Source organism: Mobula birostris, chromosome 6 (assembly GCF_030028105.1).
Source record: "Mobula birostris isolate sMobBir1 chromosome 6, sMobBir1.hap1, whole genome shotgun sequence".
Classification (NCBI taxonomy): Eukaryota; Metazoa; Chordata; class Chondrichthyes; order Myliobatiformes; family Myliobatidae; genus Mobula; species Mobula birostris.
The window spans coordinates 79,824,547-79,845,101 of record NC_092375.1 but is presented as its reverse complement, the minus strand read 5'-3'; the positions used below and the strand labels follow the sequence as shown (position 1 = coordinate 79,845,101).

The following is a 20,555-nucleotide window of genomic DNA, read 5'->3' as shown; positions in this document are numbered from 1 at the left end:
TGACCTCCTGTGTACAGCAAATTTTATTTCATATATTGTTCACTTACCTCTAGAGAGCTCTATCCCATCTAATTTTACGAGGCAGAAATGTCTTACCAGTGAATGCTGGTTGCTGCAGTTCTGAGTTAGTACCAGAAAGCCCAAGTAGCTTTCAGTTTCTACTCCCTATCTGGAAGTGACGGATAGGCTCAAAAAGCTTGGCTGGTTTCTGATAGTTAGAAAAACTTGCATCTATGCAAATTCATGTAGTGATTATGATATGTTCTTGTTCTTTCAAAACATCTGTTAAAGTATATATTAACTCTTAAATTAAATCCCTCCTCCAGTTGGGAAGCTTAGGTAGGTAAAGCCCATAACTCTATGGATGTTTGGCAATACCTTAAACAAAAGCCGCCAATGCACCAGACAGTGAATGTTACACCAAGTGTCACTGTCAGCCTTGTCTTATTCTGATGTCTACTCATGTGTATGTTCCAGACCTAGATACCAAGAGTAATTAAGACTGAAAACCTGAGTTCTTCTCACTTCCTTGAGAGCAGATAAATGTAGGCTGATTGTAGCACATTTATTGCTGCAGTACCTGAAACCAGTTAATCTTGTGTAGACTTGTGATCTTGTTAAATAAAGCATTTTGCTGGCCTTTTTGCTTGAGGATCATTATCACAAGTGCTAGAAACAAAACCCAAATGTAATTTTTCAATCACTCACAAGACATTAAAGATCAAAAAGTGATATGCATTGTGTGTCTAACTGATGTACAGAATATATTTAGCTTTTGAATGCACAAAGGTAAATATAATGAGTTTTAACTATGGAAAAGTGGTTCTTTTTCTGCCGATCAAATGCAGTCACATTTATTGTCAGGCTCTATGCACACTGTCAAAGCAGCCAGACTTGACTGGCCAAATGTACTGTACTTGGGAAGAATTCACAGGGAAAGATTCACAATTTTTACTAAAAATAAATACAAGACTTAAAAGTGTTGCACAGCTCTAAAATATACAAAGGCTTAGAAATTAATTGTAAACTTTGAAAACATTTTACAAAAAAGCATCTCGGCATTTTAAAAAGTCCATATTTACAAATATTACAAAAAAATTATAAAATGGCTGCAAATCCATAAACCATTCTTGTCTTCCAGGTTGGCCTGGTTCTAGTACCCATACAGTTACACTGTAACCTTCTTTTATATTTTTTTAAATATATACAATAAACCAAAACCTATATTTTGTTAACTCTGCCAACTATGCAGTTAAGATGCATTCATTCAACCTTTGGCAAAACCCTAGGCAATATTCTTTAAGAGACCATATACATTTTTATTTAAACTGTGCAGAACCTTGTAGTTGTCTTATATATGCCAAAATAACAGAAACAAGCCAATAGAAGTTAGGAATCATTGGATACTATAAGAAAGCAGCTGCAGAACTTCAAACACTCACTGTCTTACACTTCAGTGCAAACAATAGAACACAACATATTGGAATGATGTTTCACAAAAGTAATTTATACAATATAATTAGATCACCTTGTTCAAAGATGGCAGTGCTGTCAGAGCATTCAGTAATTGTATGAGTGCTTTAAATAAAAACTAAGCAGTTCCTCTCACAACTGTGCATCATATATTTTAACTGGTAAGTTGTCCTGAAAGATTTTTCTTCATTTCTAAATATTTTCATGTAACTACCTGTTCCAGGAAAAAGAAAAATATGGCACAAGACTGCTGCTATTGTAGCTGTGTGTGAGTTGATATATAATCTTTTGCTAAAGAACACTGTTCCTTATTGAATGCTTTACACTGCAAATAATTAAAAACCCAAATGCATTGCCTAACTTAGCCACCTACAGTGATACAAAGCTTTCAAATTACACAATAAATTGTGCTCATTCATAAGATGGGGGTTATTGTAAATGTTGAATTTGATATACAGGAATGAATTATTGAAATCACAGAAGCAACCTTAACAACAGGTAAAACACTTTTCCCTCCAAGCTTTCCATGTACTTCAGGTTCATCAGCATCTGATAAAGAACAAAGTTAACATTCGAAGGGAAGTTCTGTAACTTTAACCAGATGATCTCCTTTAAACTGTTAACTAACTTTCTATTAAGTACTGGTTGGTCTTGCTGTGAAATTTCAACACTTTCTGTTCTGTTTCCTGTTCCATCATTGCAGTTTTTCCTGTTATTTCACAGGGTTGTTGCTTTTGCGAACTGGCCAGATAATGATTGCTGTAACTTTTAACAGTCGTTGCCTTCACACTGAAGTTGACCTAGGCTGATGAGCAAACACCCCATAAACAGATCAATGATGCTTTTGCTCTATATTACATAGTTCATACAACCAAAGAGACTCATCTCATGGTGCCAAATATACTTAGAATTTTGAAGCATTAGTTTTTATAGCTTTGTCACCAGCTTTTTAATACTGGGATTGTTCCTCAGTCATCAATATAGCCATTCCAGCATCTACCCTGCTCTCCAATTCTTCAGTGTTTATTGTCAAAGTGGGATTACAGTCCTCTTGGCAAAAAGTCTTTACTGAACATCTCTGAATCAATCTGCACTTTAGAAATACCCCATTTTCTTACCCATTCACCTATCATTCATCTCTCACAGTTACTCATCCACCTCATACTTTTTGAATATTACCTTTTTCAATACACATGAATATCTTATCCATTTTTGTAAGTATACACCATCATGAATTCCTTCCCAAAACCTATAAGGGGATCATAATAAGCTAACTCAACAGGAGGAAAACCCGCTGGAGCAGGCTTCAGTTAAAATTGCCCCAATATTTTTACTGCTCTTCTTACCCTTTTTATTAAAAAAAACTTAAAACTACAGAAACCATCTTTGTCTTTTCAGTAAATCCCGTTACTAGTATCTGTTAAACATTTATAACTTATGCTTTTTTTGAGATAGTGGTTGAGCATCTTTTAATGGCAGACCTTGTTTAAAAAGGCTTACTGTTTTACTTCTCACATGAGCTCCATATGCCCCACTTAAACCCCAGCTATAACTATGGTTCTGAAAATGCTTATATATTGTTTTAAATTTCGCCATTTTTGCAAGCATGCATTTCTTGGTGTCTATACACAAGTAATTCAACTTTAATCACAAAAATAACCATTTCCTTAGGTTCTTTTTTTATATTTGTACAATATAATGATTTTCAGTAAATTAAAAAAGTAATATTGTTTATGATTAGGTAGTACCATATTAATCCTTTGAGTGTAATCCTATTTTTTCAGTAAACAATAAAGGTTAATTAAAGTTTAGGCTATGATGGAAGACTGTTTGAGCAAATATAGAATATTAAGCTCTTAAAACTAGGCATTTCTGTCATATAGACTCTTGTACATGTACTTCTTGGTTGGATTTTTGAGAATGTATAAGTTGCTTTTTGAACTAATTATCTCAACAAGAGATCTGGTGATTTTTGTATGCTATAATTTCAAAGGAATGATTCTGAAAAAAAAATCCTACTGAATTATGAGATGGAGATAAAATGATGTGCGTGTGGTATGTATTTGAGCGAATGTATCTGCTCACGTGCTACCTCATCTATCATCGTCTTACTCTCTGAGGTACAGTACTATTTTGTTCTCAGAAAAACACTGGTATACATCATGAAGAACGTTCATGGCTCAAAGGATTAATACCCTGTAACTGTCAAAAAGTGATGATATTTACATTAGTTTCTAACACATCACAGAATATTTCATTTAGCGCTTAGAAAATCATGTTTGGAATACCTAGAACTGCAATGTCCATTTTTCACAACTATCCTTTCCTTCAGCACCTGTTTTGTCACATCAGGAAAATGACACTCCCTTAATGCCACATGAAAGGGAACACAGTGCATACAGTGTTGCAGAATTCATCTTAAGAGTTTTAAATTGAATATTTACCCAAATTCAGAAAACATAGCCTTTGATTTTCTTTAATTGATGAGTCAAAACTTGTCTTAATTATCTATTCTGGTAATATTTAATCAAAGATTATGGTGATCAAATTACTAGCAGTTGTGGAAAAACAGTGAAGGTATCTATTATTTCAGTAGTTATTTTTTGTTAATAACTTGGGCAGCATTATATATTTTCTTAAATGTTTATGACCTGCTTTGCTTTTGATAAATCTCTCAATCTAAATGTGACTAAACTGAACCGCATGCATGCTCATGTTTGTTTTACCACTGTTGCTGTCCCAGTCATTCTGCACCCGATCATCATGTGGGTGAGCTCCGGTCATCGTGTAGACTTCCATCTGAGTTCTCAGCTTCCCCTTCAGAGATGACTTGCATTGGTGCGCTGTGAAGTCGGCTGCGGGCACTGTAGCGACTGCTCCCTGCTGCCGGTGGCGCTCGAGAGCGGCTTGGTCTGGATAATAGTGAGGTGGAGAAACTCCTGGAAGTGATCCCTTCTGTTGTAAACCTCGGAGAGTACGGTGAACTTGGGAACTGCATTTCACATCCTGAAGGAAAATGAGAAGTATCCTCACCATCTTTAGCCTGGTCTAGGGAAACATCTCCAGGGGACTTGGGAGAAACTGGGCTTGCACTTTTCAATATTTCTGTTGCTGACAATCGATAGCTTGAGTCTGACCGGCTGCCTTTTTTAAGCAGCAGTAGTTTGAACTCCTCCTTTGAGGTGTTGGATTTGCGGACACTCCTATAAATAGGGCCAGGCTGCTTTTGGACAGCCGGGGGAGTTCCAGGGGAGCTGGCAGGAGATGATTTTGGTTTGTTTACATTCGGCCCTTCATCAGAATCTTTCCTCCCGAGTAGTTTCCTTTTTGATCTAGAAGGAAGAGCAAAATAAATAACATTTCCCCAAAAGAGTTTTAAGACATTAATTAAAATGGTAGTGTTAATACCAACTCTATTTACATAAATTTTGTGGAACTTTGATTACGAGAAATTCCACCTTTTGTTTTGCAGCTCCAAAGCTCTTTTTCGTAGAGCCATATTCTTAGAATTTAATAAAAAAGTTCAAATAATATAAAAATAGCCCAATATAAAAATGAAAATGGAAACAAGACTTCAGATCCTGGAAATCTGAAACAAAAAGGAAAATGCTGGAAAAATTCACTAGGTCTGGTGACATTTGAGGAAAGAAACCGTTAACACTGTGTCTGCAAGAAATTTTAAAAAGTGAGAGAGAGATGCAGGTTAGTTTTCAGTAAGAGAGAGGGATGTGAAAATAAAGGAGGTGTCTGTGATGAGTCAAAATTGCTTAATGGCAGGGGTATTTTTTAAATGTCTGATGATGTTTTTCCTAGTTTCCGTGCAGTGGTCACCAGGAATTCTTCTGAATTTCAGAGAGTATAATCACAGGCGACTCAATGTCTCCTCATAGGTTAACCCCTTCATCTCTGGAATCAACCTGGTTAACCTCCTCTGCACTGCCTCCAAAGCCAGAATATCCTTCCTCAAGTATGGAGACCGGAACTGCACACAGTACTCCAGGTGTGATCTCACCAGTACCCTGTATAGTTGCAGCATGACCTCCCTGCTCTTGAATTCAATCCCTCTAGCAATGAAGGCCAACATTCCATTTGCCTTCTTAATAACCTGTTGCACCTGCAAGCCAACTTTTTGCAATTCATGAACAAGCACTCCCAAGTCCCTCTGCACAACAGCATCCTGCAATCTTTCACCATTTAAATAATAATCTGCTCTTCTATTATTCCTTCCAAAGTGGATGATCTCACATTTACCAACATTGTATTTCATCTGCCAGACCTTGGCCCACTCACTTAACCTATCTATATCCCCCTGCAGACTTTCCACATCCTCTGTACAATTTGCTTTTCCACTCAGTTTAGTGTCATCAGCAAATTTTGCTACGCTACACTCAGTCTCCTCTTCCAAATCATCAATGTAAATGGTAAATAGCTGCAGGCCCAGCACTGACTCCTGCAGCACCCCACTCACCACCGACTGCCAACCGGAGAAACACCCATTTATACCAACTCTCTGCCTTCTATTGGTTAACCAATCCACTATCCATGCCAATACACTTCCTCCGACTCCATGCATCTATATCTCATTTATAGGTCCCTTGTGCGGCACCTTATCGAACGCCTTCTGGAAATCCAAGTATACGACATCCACCTGTTCCCCTCCATCCACTGCACTCATTATGTCTTCAAAGAACTCCAGTAAGTTTGTCAAACAGGACCTGCCCTTTCTGAAACCATGCTGCGTCTGTCTAAAGGAACCACCCCTTTCTAAATGTTTTGCTATTTCTTCCTTAATGACAGCTTCAAGCATTTTCCCGACTACAGATGTCTGTGCACTACTGCAGAAAGTGATATATGCTCTCCTAAATGTACATAAAAATCCTTCCAAATTGTTCTAAAACCAAGGAATGTTCTTCCTGTTATTCTGGCCAATATTTATTCATAATCAAAAAAGATTAGTTGACCATCACCATTTGAAAGATCTTACTGTGAGGAAGTCAACTATTGAGTTTTCTACATTGCATCAAAATTACAGATCAAGAATGCTATATGACATCTTAAGATCAGGATAAGCTGTGTATAAATGCAAACATTTCTTGGTTTCAGTGTAGTGAGGAAGGGACCTAAGTGAAAAGATAAAATAATTCTGAAATACAGAAATAAATTTAAAAGAAAGGGTGCCAATGTTTTGTGTTAATAACACTCAAGGAGCACACTTGAAATTCAATAGATCATGATAATTCATTGTTTTTTTGTTGTGTCGATTTAGGAAGTGCCTTGGGACTTCCCAATGCATCAAATATTGCCTGATTGTGGGTAGCTGTTGAGAATAACCTAACGCATACATGCAGCAGGGAAGAGCATTCACAGCACGAAACACCTGCTTGAAATTTCTTAAGATCTCTTTCCAAAATGGGAAGCACCAAAGATATCTACTTATAATGATTTTAATGAGGCATCACATAGATATGAGCTGTTAAACCACAACAGTCATTCTAAAAGTGAAATACCGCCACTTTTACAAGACATGCAACAATCACAGCCAAATTGAAACAGGATCATTTCAAGGGAAAGCAGACTAATTTGCTACTGTTGTACTATATTATTGTATTATGTTGTTCAGATGTAATGTCTATATGTGTAGGCAGATATTGTGTAACAATGACAAAGATGGAACCAAATGGTTGGAATTAAAGCAATTATGAATTTTAATTTAGTATGTTCATCATGAAAGAGATTATAGGCATGTATATCCATCAAAATAATTGAATGATCTTCTTCCTAAACCCACTACACAATATTAGGTAAAATAAACAGCACATTATTGAATTTTGATGATGTAATCAACAATTATTAAATTTCTAGTATGTTCCAACAGTTTTTAGTCTTCACTAAGAACAGTAGATGAACAGGAAGTGCAATAATATTTGAGAATGAATGTTCATGAGCACTTCCAAATTGTTGAAATACTGTTGGGCAGTTAATTCAAGATTCAGTCAGATTTTCTTCTCTCTAGCAGGCAGAGTGTTCTCAGTTCTAAGGCACAAAGTCCTATGACACTCAAAGTCTTGCCTCTTTTGTATTGTCCAGGAATTTATGGATTACTTAAACCTAGGAGGTATGAGGAAGTATTCTTCAAATGAAATATCATCACCCTTCCCTGCCTTTAGAAATTATCCTAAAGACCCAATTTCAAGATCAGAGGAATATATTGATGTACTATAAACTTGGCCAGCCTCCTCTTAAATGTTTCCACTTAAATAAGTGCATGCAATGCATATTTTCTAGAGTGGGGGGTACAAATCCCAAAGCCAGAAAATTAGGTATTCCAAGCATAGCTGGATTTCTGTCTCCAGTTTCAGGATCAGACAAAATCATAAATCTTTTTTAGCAGATGCTTTTACACTTAACTAAAATTATTTTCATTTTACGATAGGATCCAATAAAGTATATTTTGTAATATGAAAGAGGGTTTCTCTATCAGTTTTCTGTTTTATAAAATTAGTATTTTGCTGTAAATAACAGATTTGTGATATTAACATCTAGCAATAAAGCAATGGATCATTCAAGCCTTCTGCTTATGGAGCTCTTTGGTCTGATTGTGATCTCAACCTCAACTCCATTTAACCATCTGTGCTCAAAGTTACTGGATATCATTACACAAAAAATACTAACACATTCCATCTTGAAAAATCCAAATGAATCAGCTCCACTAGGCACTGAAGATCAAATTCCAGATTTCCAGTACCATTATATAAAAACAGTGCTTTCTAATTTCTCTCTTGATTTGCTTAGATCCAATATGATTATACAGATCCAAATTTAAGATTGTTTTTCAATTACTTTTGAAAACTTCTTGCAATTCAACCTTCTAAACTCAAAGTTGTATATTAAGTTAATACTGCTTGCACTCCCAATATTACCATATGATCTCTATCAAATCTGAAACAAGCACTCTATTTGGCCAGTTTAACTTTCCAAAAGCAAAATGCAGCAGTACACTTATACTTTAATTTTCAAACAAATGTGGCATTTCTCCTTCACATAAACAAAAATAAATAAATAATTGAGAGAACCACAATGACCAGCTAACTGTCCAAAGAGCTCAAGAGGTGTTTACTACGTCATTTTAAATTTCTGCAGGTTTTATTTAACCAGACTTCCTTGATTTTCTCATGACCTTTGTTAATCCTTGGAAATCAATAGTAGGGAAACCAGTTTGTTGGATACACTGGCTGTCACTAGATAAGCACTGATTTGATTCCCTTTTGTAGTGTTTTAAGTCCAATTTTTCCAACCATTATATGCATGAATGTTGACAAGACTACTTGTCACTGTTTTCCCTTAAATAATTCTAATTCAAAAATCCATATATTAAATATTTGTGTGCATTGAACTTCTGTCAGCAAATTTTTCTTCCAATTGTCATAATAGTTAAGTCACCACCAGATGAAAGTATGTACCATCAGGCTTAAGACAGCTTCTACCCTGCTGTTATAAGGTCTGTAGTACAATACAATGAACTCTTGACCTCACGATGCACACGCTACACCTTTTCTGTAACTATAACACTTCTTTCTGTGCTCTGTTATTACCTGAATGCTTTACTACTGTATGAACAGTATGCAAGACAAGATTTTCACTGTACCTCAGTACGTGACCATTTCTGCTTCTCATTTTCCCAACTTTTGACTTCCTCAATGTCTAGTTCTATTTATGTATCTGCTCCTTGGTTACTGCATCTGGCCAACTGCATTTTCTACTAGCCTGACCCATTTTTAAGCCATGCTTGATTTGACATATCCTGTAACATGTTGGTTGTACATTTCTCCATTATTTTCTATCTCCAATTTTGCTTTTAATGGTTTTTCCTTGCCTTACCATCTCTGCATCATTTGAGTTTTCCCATGACCAACACAGCTGTCACATGCTTCAACTCTGCTCCACTGTTTATCTTGTTTCACTTTTCATACAATTTATTTGTTTCAGTTACCTCTCTCCTCCTGCTTTTTAAAACAAACATTACAAGAATCCCTTCCTCTTTAAATGACTTTTTATTTATTATGCTTTGTCTTCCTCTTCTTAGTTTACATCTTCTGCTTACCAACAGGATAGAAATATGTTGCAGCATGTAAAAGTACATTGGGGGCATAAATAATGTGAAATATCAGCAAAGGTAATCATCAATGCAGGACATTTAATGGAAATAATTCTTTCATAATACCAGAACAGCCAGAAGTCGTGGTCCATGTAGGTACCAATGACGTGGGTAGGATGAGTGATGAGGTTCTGCATAGAGAGTTCAGGCAGTTAGGTGCTAAGTTAAAGAATAGGACCTCCAGGGTTGTGACTACCCGTGCCACGTGCTAGTGAGGTCAGAACTAGGAAGATTATACAGTTTAATATGCGGCTAAGGAATTGGTGTAGGAGGGAGGTAATAAAATTTCTGGATTACTGGGCTGTCTTTCAGGGATGGTAGGACCTGTAGAGAAGGGACGGTTTGCACCTGAACTGGAAGGGGACTAATATTCTAGCGGGAAAGTTTGCTAATGTTGCACAGTGGGGTTTAAACTAGAGTTGCAGGGGGATGGGAACCAGAGTGCCAGAACAGTTAATGGAGAGGTTGTGGAGGTAGATGTTGGTAAGACCTCAGACAAGGTTAGGAATCAAAAGGTTAAGCACGGTGTGACTAATGTCCTGAGCTGCCTATATTTCAATGCAAGAAGTATCGTAGGAAAAGCAGATAATTGTGCTGAAGATGAGGTAGCTGGTTTACAAACAGATGCTATGTGTAGTGAGGAGAGGCTGTTGGTGGGGCAAAATTGCAGTCAACAGGATGAGTTGCAATGTAAAAGGCAGACAAAATAGAAAAGGGTGAATACAGAACTGAGAGTGTTATATTTGAAGTGCGCAGAATACAGAATAAGGTAGATGAACTTGAAGCACAGTTGCAGATTGCCAGGTATGATGTTGTAGGCATCACTGAATAATGGCTGAAAGAAGATTATAGCTGGGAACTTAAATGCCCAAGGATACACATTGTATCAAAAGGACACGTAGAAAGGCAGAGGGGGTGGCATTGCTCTGTTGGTAAAAAATGAAAATCATTAGAAAGAGGTGACGTAGGGATGGAAGGTGTTGATTCATTCTGGATAGAACTAAGGAACTGCAAGGGTAAAAAGAACCATATGGGCATTGTAAACAGAGCACTAAACAGCAGTAAGGATGAGGCCTGCAAGTTACAGCAGCAGAGGGAAATGCATGCCAAAAGGGCAATGTTACAATAGTCATGGCGGACTTCAATATGCAGGTAGATTGGGGAAAATCAGGTTGGTGCTGGATTACAGGAGGTGGAATTTCTACAGTGCCTATGCGAGGCCTTTTCAGAGCAGCTTATGGTTGAGCCCACTAGGGGATCTGCAATTCTGGATTGGGTGTTGTCCAATGAACCAGAATTGATTAGAAGGCAAGGTAAAGGAACACTTAGGGGCAAACGATCATAATATGATCAAATTTACCCTGAAATTTGAGAAGGAGAAGCTAAAGTCAGATGTATCAGTATTACAGTGGAGTAAAGGAAATTACAAAGGCATGACAGATGAGCTGGCCAGAATTAGAAACATAGAAACATAAAAAACCTACAGCACAATACAGGCCCTTCGGCCCACAAAGCTGTGCCGAACATGTCCTTACCTTAGAAATCACTTAGGGTTAGCCATAGCCCTCTATTTTCCTAAGCTCCATGTACCCTTCCAGGAGTCTCTTAAAGGACCCTATCGTATCTGCCTCTACCACTGTCACTGGCAGCCCATTCCTCGCACTCACCACTCTCTGCGTAAAAAACTTACCCTGACATCCCCTCTCTACCTACTTCCAAGCACCTTAAAACTGTGCCCTCTAATGCTAGCCATTTCAGCCCTGTGAAAAAGCCTCTGACTATCCACACGATCAATGCCTCTCATCATCTTACACACCTCTGTCAGGTCACCTTTCATCCTCCGTTGCTCTAAGGAAAAAAGGCAGAATTCACTCAACCTATTCTCATAAGGCATGCTCCCCAATCCAGGTAACTTCCTTGTAAATCTCCTCTGCACCCTTTCTGTGGTTTCTACATCCTTCCTGTAGTGAGGCGACCAGCACTGAGCACGGTACTCCAAGTGGGGTCTGACCAGGGTCCTATAGAGCTGCAACATTACCTCTCAGCTCCGAAACTCAATTCCCACGATTGATGAAGAACAATGCACCGTATGCTTTCTTAACCACAGAGTCGACCTGCGCAGCAGCTTTGCGGGTGTGTGGGGTCATGAAGCGTGTGAAGTACCCATAACTAGAGAGAAGGTTTTTAGGAAACTGAAAGCTCTGAAGGTAGAGAAGTCACCTAGACCTGATGGTGTACATGTTAGGGTTCTGAAAGAGGTGGCTGAAGAAATCATGGAGGCATTAGCAATGATTTTTCAAGAATCACTAGATTCTGGGATTGTTCTGGATACAATGGGCCAAATGGCCTAATTCTGCTCCTATATCTTATGGTCTTTTAATTAAGCACTGATCTATTCCACAGTAAAATATATATTTTGTAGATTAAATTCAGTTTGACACACATCAATGATATTAACCAAACCTGTATCAAGAAACTCAAATATTCATAGATGCTGCCTGACCTGCAGAGTTCTTCCAGCTCCTTATGTGTTGCTCCTCCAAGCAGATGAGAGTCTTGACCTGTAATGTCAACAGTTCCTTTTCCCCTATGTTGTGTGACCTGTTGAGTTCTTCCAGCAGTTTTTGTTCTAAATTTCAGTATCTGCAATCTCTTGATTCTCCAACCACATTTTATCCTATTCCTTTCATCTCCTGTACAATATGTATCTTGTTCCCTACTGCAACCACCATGAAACCAGGTAATCTGCTTATTTTTGAGTTATTGACCAATACTTGCAGAAACACAATTATAAAAGATTCTGACCTGTGAATCACAGCAAAAAGATCTTCTGTTGTACGGAGTTTGTTTGGTGATATGAATACGTTATCTTCATTAGCTTGAGGATCTATAGCAGAAGTCAAGTAACTCTCAACCTGTCCCACATCTGTAGAAATGAAAAACAGTAATTTATGATATTTACTTTAGCAGTCTGCATATAATGTCATACATATTTCATTGTGTGCTATTATTTAATATTTTAGTATGGTTAAATAGCCTGCTTTTATAGAAGTTATTAATCTGGTCAAGAAATGGTGAGTTTGATTTCCTTTATAAATTTAACATGGGAACAAGCTTCCCAATGAATACATGAAATGCTTATTATTTAGTTTCCAGAAAAATTAGCTTCTATTTAGCATCCTTTCTTAAAAATTTGCCTGAAAAATGTCACATTAAGGACTAAGCATTTCGAGCAGGTCTTATTTTCAAATGATTTGCAAAATTCACAGAGGTCACTATAAGTTTTTCATTTTTGTTATATAGCAATAATGTTCTTAAAATTAAACAATATATTTGTTGCATTACACGCTAATGAAAACTCATAGTTAAACAGAAAGAAGCAGCTTGAGCAAGTTGGGAGGAACTCATTTCACATCCATATTTGAAAGACTCCATTTGGAACTACTTTAGGTTCTCCTTTATTTATTTTCAGAATCAGGCTATCATTGTCTCATATGACAAGTTTGTTGAGCTGATGGAGGTTAAGAAGAAATCAGCATATCTGTTTTGGAAAATATAGAGGAAACTCGTCTTTTAGTCCAAAACCTAAACACATTTAAAACCATAGGTTGAGAATCCTACTTAAATGATTAGGAAACTGAAGAAATATGTATCATCTGCAGTGGACATATTAAGCATAGACATGAATATCTATGATTTAAAACGTCAAATGTTCTTCCAATTAATATAACCTGATTAAAATCAGCTTTCTATCCTGGCATGAACCCTTTCACTCAGTTTTCCAATACTTACTGCACACAGGTGTGCCAGAGTAGCCACAGGAAAAGCTGGCCTCATTATAGGATCTCGCCTTATATTTCAAATGTATTCTTGGTTGTAGGCAAAAAGTAAAGTTCTATGCTCACTTGTTGTAATTTGCCTTTAATTCTGGAACCAGTGAGAAAGGCTTGCTATCAGATGTAATTATTGTAGAGTATAAAGCTAGTGATGAGAAATACGAGCAGTAGGTATATGAAGCATATCCAATGCTTAAAATGTATGGACTGAAACAATTTAACACCCACAGTATATCTATTTATTGATAAATAAAAAGGAAATAAAGTAAAACATTGAAAAGAGATTGTTAAATATTGCTAATGAAGCACAATTAACAATATCTGATTTAAAAGAAAGACAGCACACCAACTTACATTTTGGTCTGGATATAAACATAAATCATCCACAATCTGTTTATTCTTTGCACCTATAAGGGTTAATTATATGTTTTATGTTTTAATTACTGTATACGTTTTAAGTAGATCTGTTTTACTTACTGGAATGGTTGAGTTTGATAATGTGCTTTCAGAGCAGTGCTGCCAGGATAATCAAGGACACAACCCACCCAGCCAACACATTTTTCATCCTTCTTCCCACCGGGAGAAGGCTCAGGAGCTTGAAGACTCGTACGGCCAGATTTGGGAACAGCTTCTTCCCAACTGTGATAAGACTGCTGAACAGATCCTGACCCTCTAAATATCCGGATCTGCCTCTCGGTTTTTTTGCACTACCTTACTTTCCATTTCTCTATTTTCTATTTATGATTTATAATTTAAATCTTTAATATTTACTACCTTTAATATTTTTAATATTTAATAATTGTAATCCAGGGAGCGGGAAGCACAGAATCAAATATCACTGTGATGATTGTACATTCTAGTATCAATTGTTTGGCAACAATAAAGTATAAAGTGTAAAATCTTCTGAAAATAATCAAAACATTTCAGATTTTGTGCAATGAAAGAATACTTTGGTGGTGGAATCAACAGACTCATTAACAAATTATTTTACCCTATCAGTGCTAAATATTGAACTTAACAATTTCATTCTACAACTTGATGTAGAACTAAAATGAATAAACTTTTACCTATATTACCTTTGTACTGGCTGTCGCTAGAAGTTTCGCACAGAGCTTCGGCTGTTGCTGTTGCATCTGGACTGCCATCTTGCAACCTCTTGGTCTTTTCTTCAACACTGTCCTTACTGTGCTTCTGTGCATCTGTTGACTCTGGTTGAATTATGTCTGCAGATGCAGCTTCGTTTTCATTAACTGAGTCAAAGTCAAGTTTTCTTTCCAATTTCTCTACAATTGCAGGTTTTGATAGTGCTGCAGATAGGGATTCTGGTATAGTGTTACTTGATGAAGGCACTCTTTCAGGTTTCTTCTGATTTCCCATTTCTTGTGCAAGTACCTCGTTCTGAAACTCCTTATTGGAATTGTTCAAGTCTTGATATATTTCTTGTATGGAGCTCTTCTTCACCAAATTTGCTTCACTGATATCTGTGCAGCTGTTGTAAACAGCCTGACAGCTTGCTGTTGCAGTTGATTGATCATCTCCAACCTCTTGGATCTGTGTACTCCCATTAGCTTTTAATGATTTTACCTCTGAAGGGAGCAAGGGTAAAGGGGTCACACTTTCTTCATTCAGATTATATTCTTGAAGTGCATGAGTACTTTCCACATCCAATAAGTTGGTGTTTGCTTCTGGGGAAGGTGATTTTTGTGGCAGTAAACTGGAAAGTTCATTGCACTTATCTGTATTGTAACCTGGTGGTTCAGTTTTATATGGTGGCGTGACAGGCTCTGTACAAGTTGGTTCTGATATGCCAGGTTCTTCTTGGCATTCTTTCCGGGGTTGCCTGGTTTTACTAATAGAACGAAGCTGTACTGACTGTAGCACTGATGGGGTAATGGCAAGGGAAACAGATGGACTGTTGTTGGGTCGTTCAGCTGCCTCATTGCCTTTACTTAGATTTGAGATATGCAGTTGGTTTCTTTGAGCAGAAGGCTTGCTTTTAAACACATTCTGAAGAGCACTTAGGTCAAGATGTGTTGGAGGTATAATTGGTAATTCGAGGTCTTTCTTTGTAACATTAGCATCCCTTGCATAAGATGGTTGTAGTGAAGACCTCCTCTCTGGAACTTTTGGCTTTCTTTTTCCACTGTTTGGAGACAGGGGGCCAGGAAAGAGAGGTGTGGGTAAATTTGAGGTTGGTGTTCCTGACTGGCTAGAGTATCCACTTGATGGTGATGCCAAACCTGCCAGTTTGTCTGGAGAGGACAGCTTGAAATCATTGTCAATGGAGGGAAGGGATGGAGTGGTGGCACGGGATTCTGACTGGGATGTTTGTGACTCTGAACCTTCTGGAGACTTTGTGCACTCAATCACAGTTGTGCCTGTTGCAGTACTGGAGTTTGATAACGATCTGTAAGGATCACTAGATTTTAAGTCATTCAAGAGCCAGAGGCCTGCATAATCTGATTGTGTGCCACTTTCATCTTTAAGTGATGGTGTTTCAGATGGGGTGAACTGAGGGTCTGATAACTCATTATCATTTGCATATGTGCTGCAACTATCCCAAGGAACATTCCTTTCGTTAGGTAGCATGGGACATTTGAACCCGTCAGATGCAAGACTTAGGTCAAGCTGCAATGACTTCTGTGCATCTCTGTAAGATACAGTCCCATCCTGCCCATTGTTTGTCTTTGGTTCATTCTGATAGCTTTCACTTGTATGACTTTCATTTTTCCTCAAAGATGAACTGCGTTTTGGTGGGGCTGGTTTTGCCTTTGGTTTCTTGAGAGCAATGCTCTGGCCCCGAAACTTCTGCTTTCTTAGTTCTAAAGGATCCGGTAGAGGGAGCTCAACAAGTTCAGAAGCATGTTCTGTACTCTGGATTCCATCAGAGCCCGTGGATGCATAGTTAAAGATGTAGTTTCTAGTAGTTCTTAAACCACAGTCAAAGTGCATGGATGTATAATATCCTTCAGTATCCACAGAGAAATGTGAGCCCGAGTCAGTTTTGGAAGAAGGTGGCCTCTCAATAAAGCTGTCACATGTACCCACACTGGCAAAACTCGGGCACCCTAAGCTATTGCTCCTTGAATGCTTAGGGCTAAGATCTTGGTTGCAAGATGCATCATGGCAATGGTGTAAATAGTTCCACTCTGCATCACTTGCATTACTTGTATTGAGATCTTCAACAACTTCTGTCCCTGTGGAAGTAAAGGAGTTCGCCCTGTGACCTCTAACTTTGTCTCCTTGATATGTGTACTGCTCCAGAAGGAAACCTGGTGAATCATAATTGGTGTGGGCCGGTGTATTCAAGGATATTTCTGAATCACAGTGTGAAGAACTTGTCAGTGGTGGTGAGGATGCAGTGTGGATTGTCTCTGATGTCTGTGAAGGGCATGTTGAATTACTTCCACTCCAATTCCCACTGGATGATTGATGGTCTTCCTTTTGATCCATCTGACTGCTTAGGATAACTCCTGTACTAGAGAGGCTGTTGACCGGACTCCCAAAGGTATCTGAATTTGAAGAGATCTCACTGTTCCCCATGTCGGCCTCTGGCACAAAGTTCGACATTTTTGTCACCTGGACTTTGTGTTCTGTGCTTTGCTCCGGTTGCACAGTCACACCTATTGAATGATGTTTCTGCAGACTCCGGTTAAACAGACTGGCTTTGTCGTCTTCCTCTTCTGCCTTCTCTGGGGTCGGCAAGTATTTTTCAGCAGCACTAACGATGCTTTCAGCACTATTGTCCTGACTTAATTCATGAGGTAACAGTGAAACTCTGACACCCTCTCGAGAAAGGCTACGGGAACGGACGTGGTTGTCGATTGGTGAAAGGAACATTGAGGACGAATCGTCAGCCAGAGTTGTGATATTCCCATCCGAATGTGACAGGGAAGACGTGATGCCGCTGCCCCGCTGAGCTCGAATCCGCCTTACTGATGGCGCTGTGATAAGGATATCATCTGTCTGGCACTCTGAGTCCTTGGTCCCAGATCGGGCACTGGTAGAATTCACTTCATCACTGTGACAGTCTAATTTTGGGTTAACGTGAACAATCACATTCCTTTCTTTAGCAATTGAGGATTCATTGGAACCTGCTAATAAAAGGCAGAATCAGAAAATGTCCCATAAAAATGAATGTGAAGTTGCAGAACGTATGTAAGGGTCTTGAATTTCCTTAGGTCTGGAGGCTATTTGGCTGCCAGCGAGAGAAGCTTGCAACAAAAGGTCTCTGTTCCATAGTCTATTCTGGACAAATTTTCTGAGAAGCTGGGTGTGGAAGAAATCCCACTGGCTTAGGAGGACATAGGTTCAAGTGAGTGAGGAAAGATTTAAAGAGGCTATGAGGAGCAATTTTTTCCAGAAACATTAGTGAATACATGGAATGAGTTGCTTGAGGAGATGGTACAGGTAGGTTCAATTATAATGTTTGAGAGATATTTGGATAGGAACATAGATAGGAAAACTTTGGAGGGATGAGGACCAAATGCAGGCAAATGGGCTCAGCATAGGTAGACATCTTGACTGGGAAGAAAAAGTTGAGCCAAAAAACCTGTTTCTATGCTGTACCAGTCTATTGACCTATGAACTAATTGAAATAACAGGAATAAGTCAAAATAATGGTCAGGTTAGAATATGGCTGTGTTTCAAAAATGTAATGAAGTTGGCTTTGTGGCATTGTGATAGTGTCTCCCTTTATAGCCAGAGAGTTATACATCTCAACTTTAGAGATTTGAACACAAAATCTAGGGCTATTTCAGTCGAATACTTAGGGAATGCTCCAGTGTGCTGCATGTGTTGCCTTTCAAGTAACCTGTTCAACTGGGACTCTGTATGTCCTCTCAGCTATTTTGAAGAACAAGAATGGTCTTGTTCAATATTTACTTGTCATCTATATCACTGCAGTATTACCTGATTTGCATGGATATGCTTGTTTGATTTTGCGCACATAACTTTCCATTGTTAAAAACGTAACAAGTAATTTAAGGGCTTTAGAACGTCACATGGTCATATTATTGCAAGTCTATTACTGCAAATCTCTATTACTGGAAGTCTCCTTTATTGTGTGAGAACATCTGCTCTGATTTACAGAGTTCAATTGTGGATTAAAAAAAAATCAGGTAATTATTGCAGGAAACATTTCTTATCAGACAGTATTGATGAGCTTTACAAGTTTTACCTATTTCTTGTACACGCCTGGGAATTCCACTGATGGTTTTTCGCCTTTTTAACTTCCGTCTTCGCTGCAGTGCTGATTGAGGATGAGCAAAGGAGTATCGGCCAATGACCTGTCTCTCAAAACCCACTCCTGTAATGGTGAATGCAAAACAAATTGGAATCTGTACAAACTTCCACAACCATTACTACACTCCTTTAACACATTGGTATCAAAAGTGGATAAATCATATTTAAAGATATATTTTAGGGAAGACCACGTGATATTACATGTTGTAAGGGAATAATAGTGAGGGCTAATAATAAGTAAATATGAATGCAGATTGTGCTAATGTAACAAGGAACCGCAGACAAAGCCTAAAAGTAGAGACATGAAATACAGCAGCAACAAGTTTCAGGAATTTCATTAAATATGTTATATACTGTCGTATGCACCCATTATTGTAACAGAAAATTAGATTAGCTGCTAGACCTGTAAATAATCATTTTATTCTGTAATCAGGACCTTGTCTTAATTAATTGAGTCTTCCTGTAGTCACCATTCTGTTATCAAAGTATAGTTCTACTAATTTAAAAGCTGTACCAAATTTATGCTCAGGTAGATCAGCTTTAACTCATCTCCTTGTGCTAGTTATTTTGAACACCAGCACCATGTGGCCTTTCAGTTTGCACCTACAACTGATGTTTTCGCTAGATACCTCACTGGACCACAATTGATTATGAGGCTCCTATTTGAGTGAGTGCGTTTGAGATACTACCCTGTTAGGTCATGAAATTAATTGACTATGACCGCAAGCTGTGGTAAAAAGAGATCTTGGAGTGTGAGGAGTTTGATGTCAGAGAACGGGGAATTGGGATGCCTGAGTAATTGGAGGATAGGGTCCAGGTGGCAATGGGTTACAAAATGATTTGGGAAATCAGTTAATTAAAACATGGGCTTGGTGAACTAGAATTGCAGATACTATAAGGCAGGATAAAGGAAGCCTGAGGAAACAGTGAAGTAGTGTGGGAATGGGAAAGGTCCCTCATACAGACAGTAGCACACCGTGATCGTAACTTGATACAAAAACGGTAAAGGTGGGTTACAATCCAGACAGCATATTATCTGAGCAAATTGTTTGGGGAAAGGACAAGGAAAAGGCAAATACGAAAAGGCCTTATTGATAGTAACACTATTATTGGGCAATCACCACACAGCAGCAATTGCCAAAGAAGCTTAGAATCCCCCTGTTTTTGGGGTGAATGTGGGCACGTGGCCAAGTGGTTAAGGCATTCGACTAGCGATCTGAAAGTCGTGAGCTCGAGCCCCAGCCGAGGCAGCATGTTGTGTCATTGAGCAAGGCACTTAACCACACAGTGCGCTGCGACGACACTGGTGCCCAGCTGTATCGACCCTTGCCCTTCCCTTGGACAATATCGGTGTCGTGGAGAGGGAAGACTTGCAGCATGGTCAACTGCCGGCCTTCCATACAACCTTGCCCAGGCCTGCGCCCTGGAGAGTGAAGCCTTTCCAGGCGCAGATCCATGGTCTCACAAGACTAACGGATGCCTTATTTATTGATAGCTAGTATAAGTCCAAAAGTACCTGCAGAACATGATGTAGATTGGGATGATTCGGCTGATGAGTTTGGGACTCAGAATAAAGATCCACAATCTCCACTGTTTAGCAAGGAGACAGCGGGTGCCTCAGAACCAGCACCCCTCCGGGTTGTCCAGAAGACCATAGTGAATAGTGCTACACAGCCCGGCTGCAAGAACCCTTTACAGCTGATGTTGCAAAACCAGTTACCTGCTATCAAATGTAATGATGATAATGTTCTTTTTTGACAAAAGGTTTGAACAATTAAGGGAGGCTCATCATCCAACTTTTGATGATATACACACTGTTTTAAAGGTTAAAATACCCACGTCCGGTC

The 20,555-nt window shown here is 38.5% G+C and overlaps 1 protein-coding gene across 2 annotated transcripts in view; it reads right to left on the bottom strand.

Annotated features, from left to right (window-relative positions):
- Window positions 1-837: 837 nt before the first annotated feature.
- LOC140199132 (actin remodeling regulator NHS-like) overlaps window positions 838-20,555 on the bottom strand; it is a 467,573-nt gene continuing 447,855 nt past the window's right edge. The window contains exons 6-9 of one of the 2 annotated variants that reach the window (XM_072260706.1): window positions 18,644-18,772; window positions 14,541-17,561; window positions 12,434-12,554; window positions 838-4,805 (exon numbers count right to left, since the gene is read on the bottom strand). In XM_072260706.1, the coding sequence (XP_072116807.1) occupies window positions 4,235-4,805; window positions 12,434-12,554; window positions 14,541-17,561; window positions 18,644-18,772 (3,842 nt within the window). In that variant the 3' untranslated portion in view covers window positions 838-4,234. The remainder of the gene's footprint in view (window positions 4,806-12,433; window positions 12,555-14,540; window positions 17,562-18,643; window positions 18,773-20,555) is intronic. The other variant, XM_072260707.1, reaches the window with a different exon arrangement.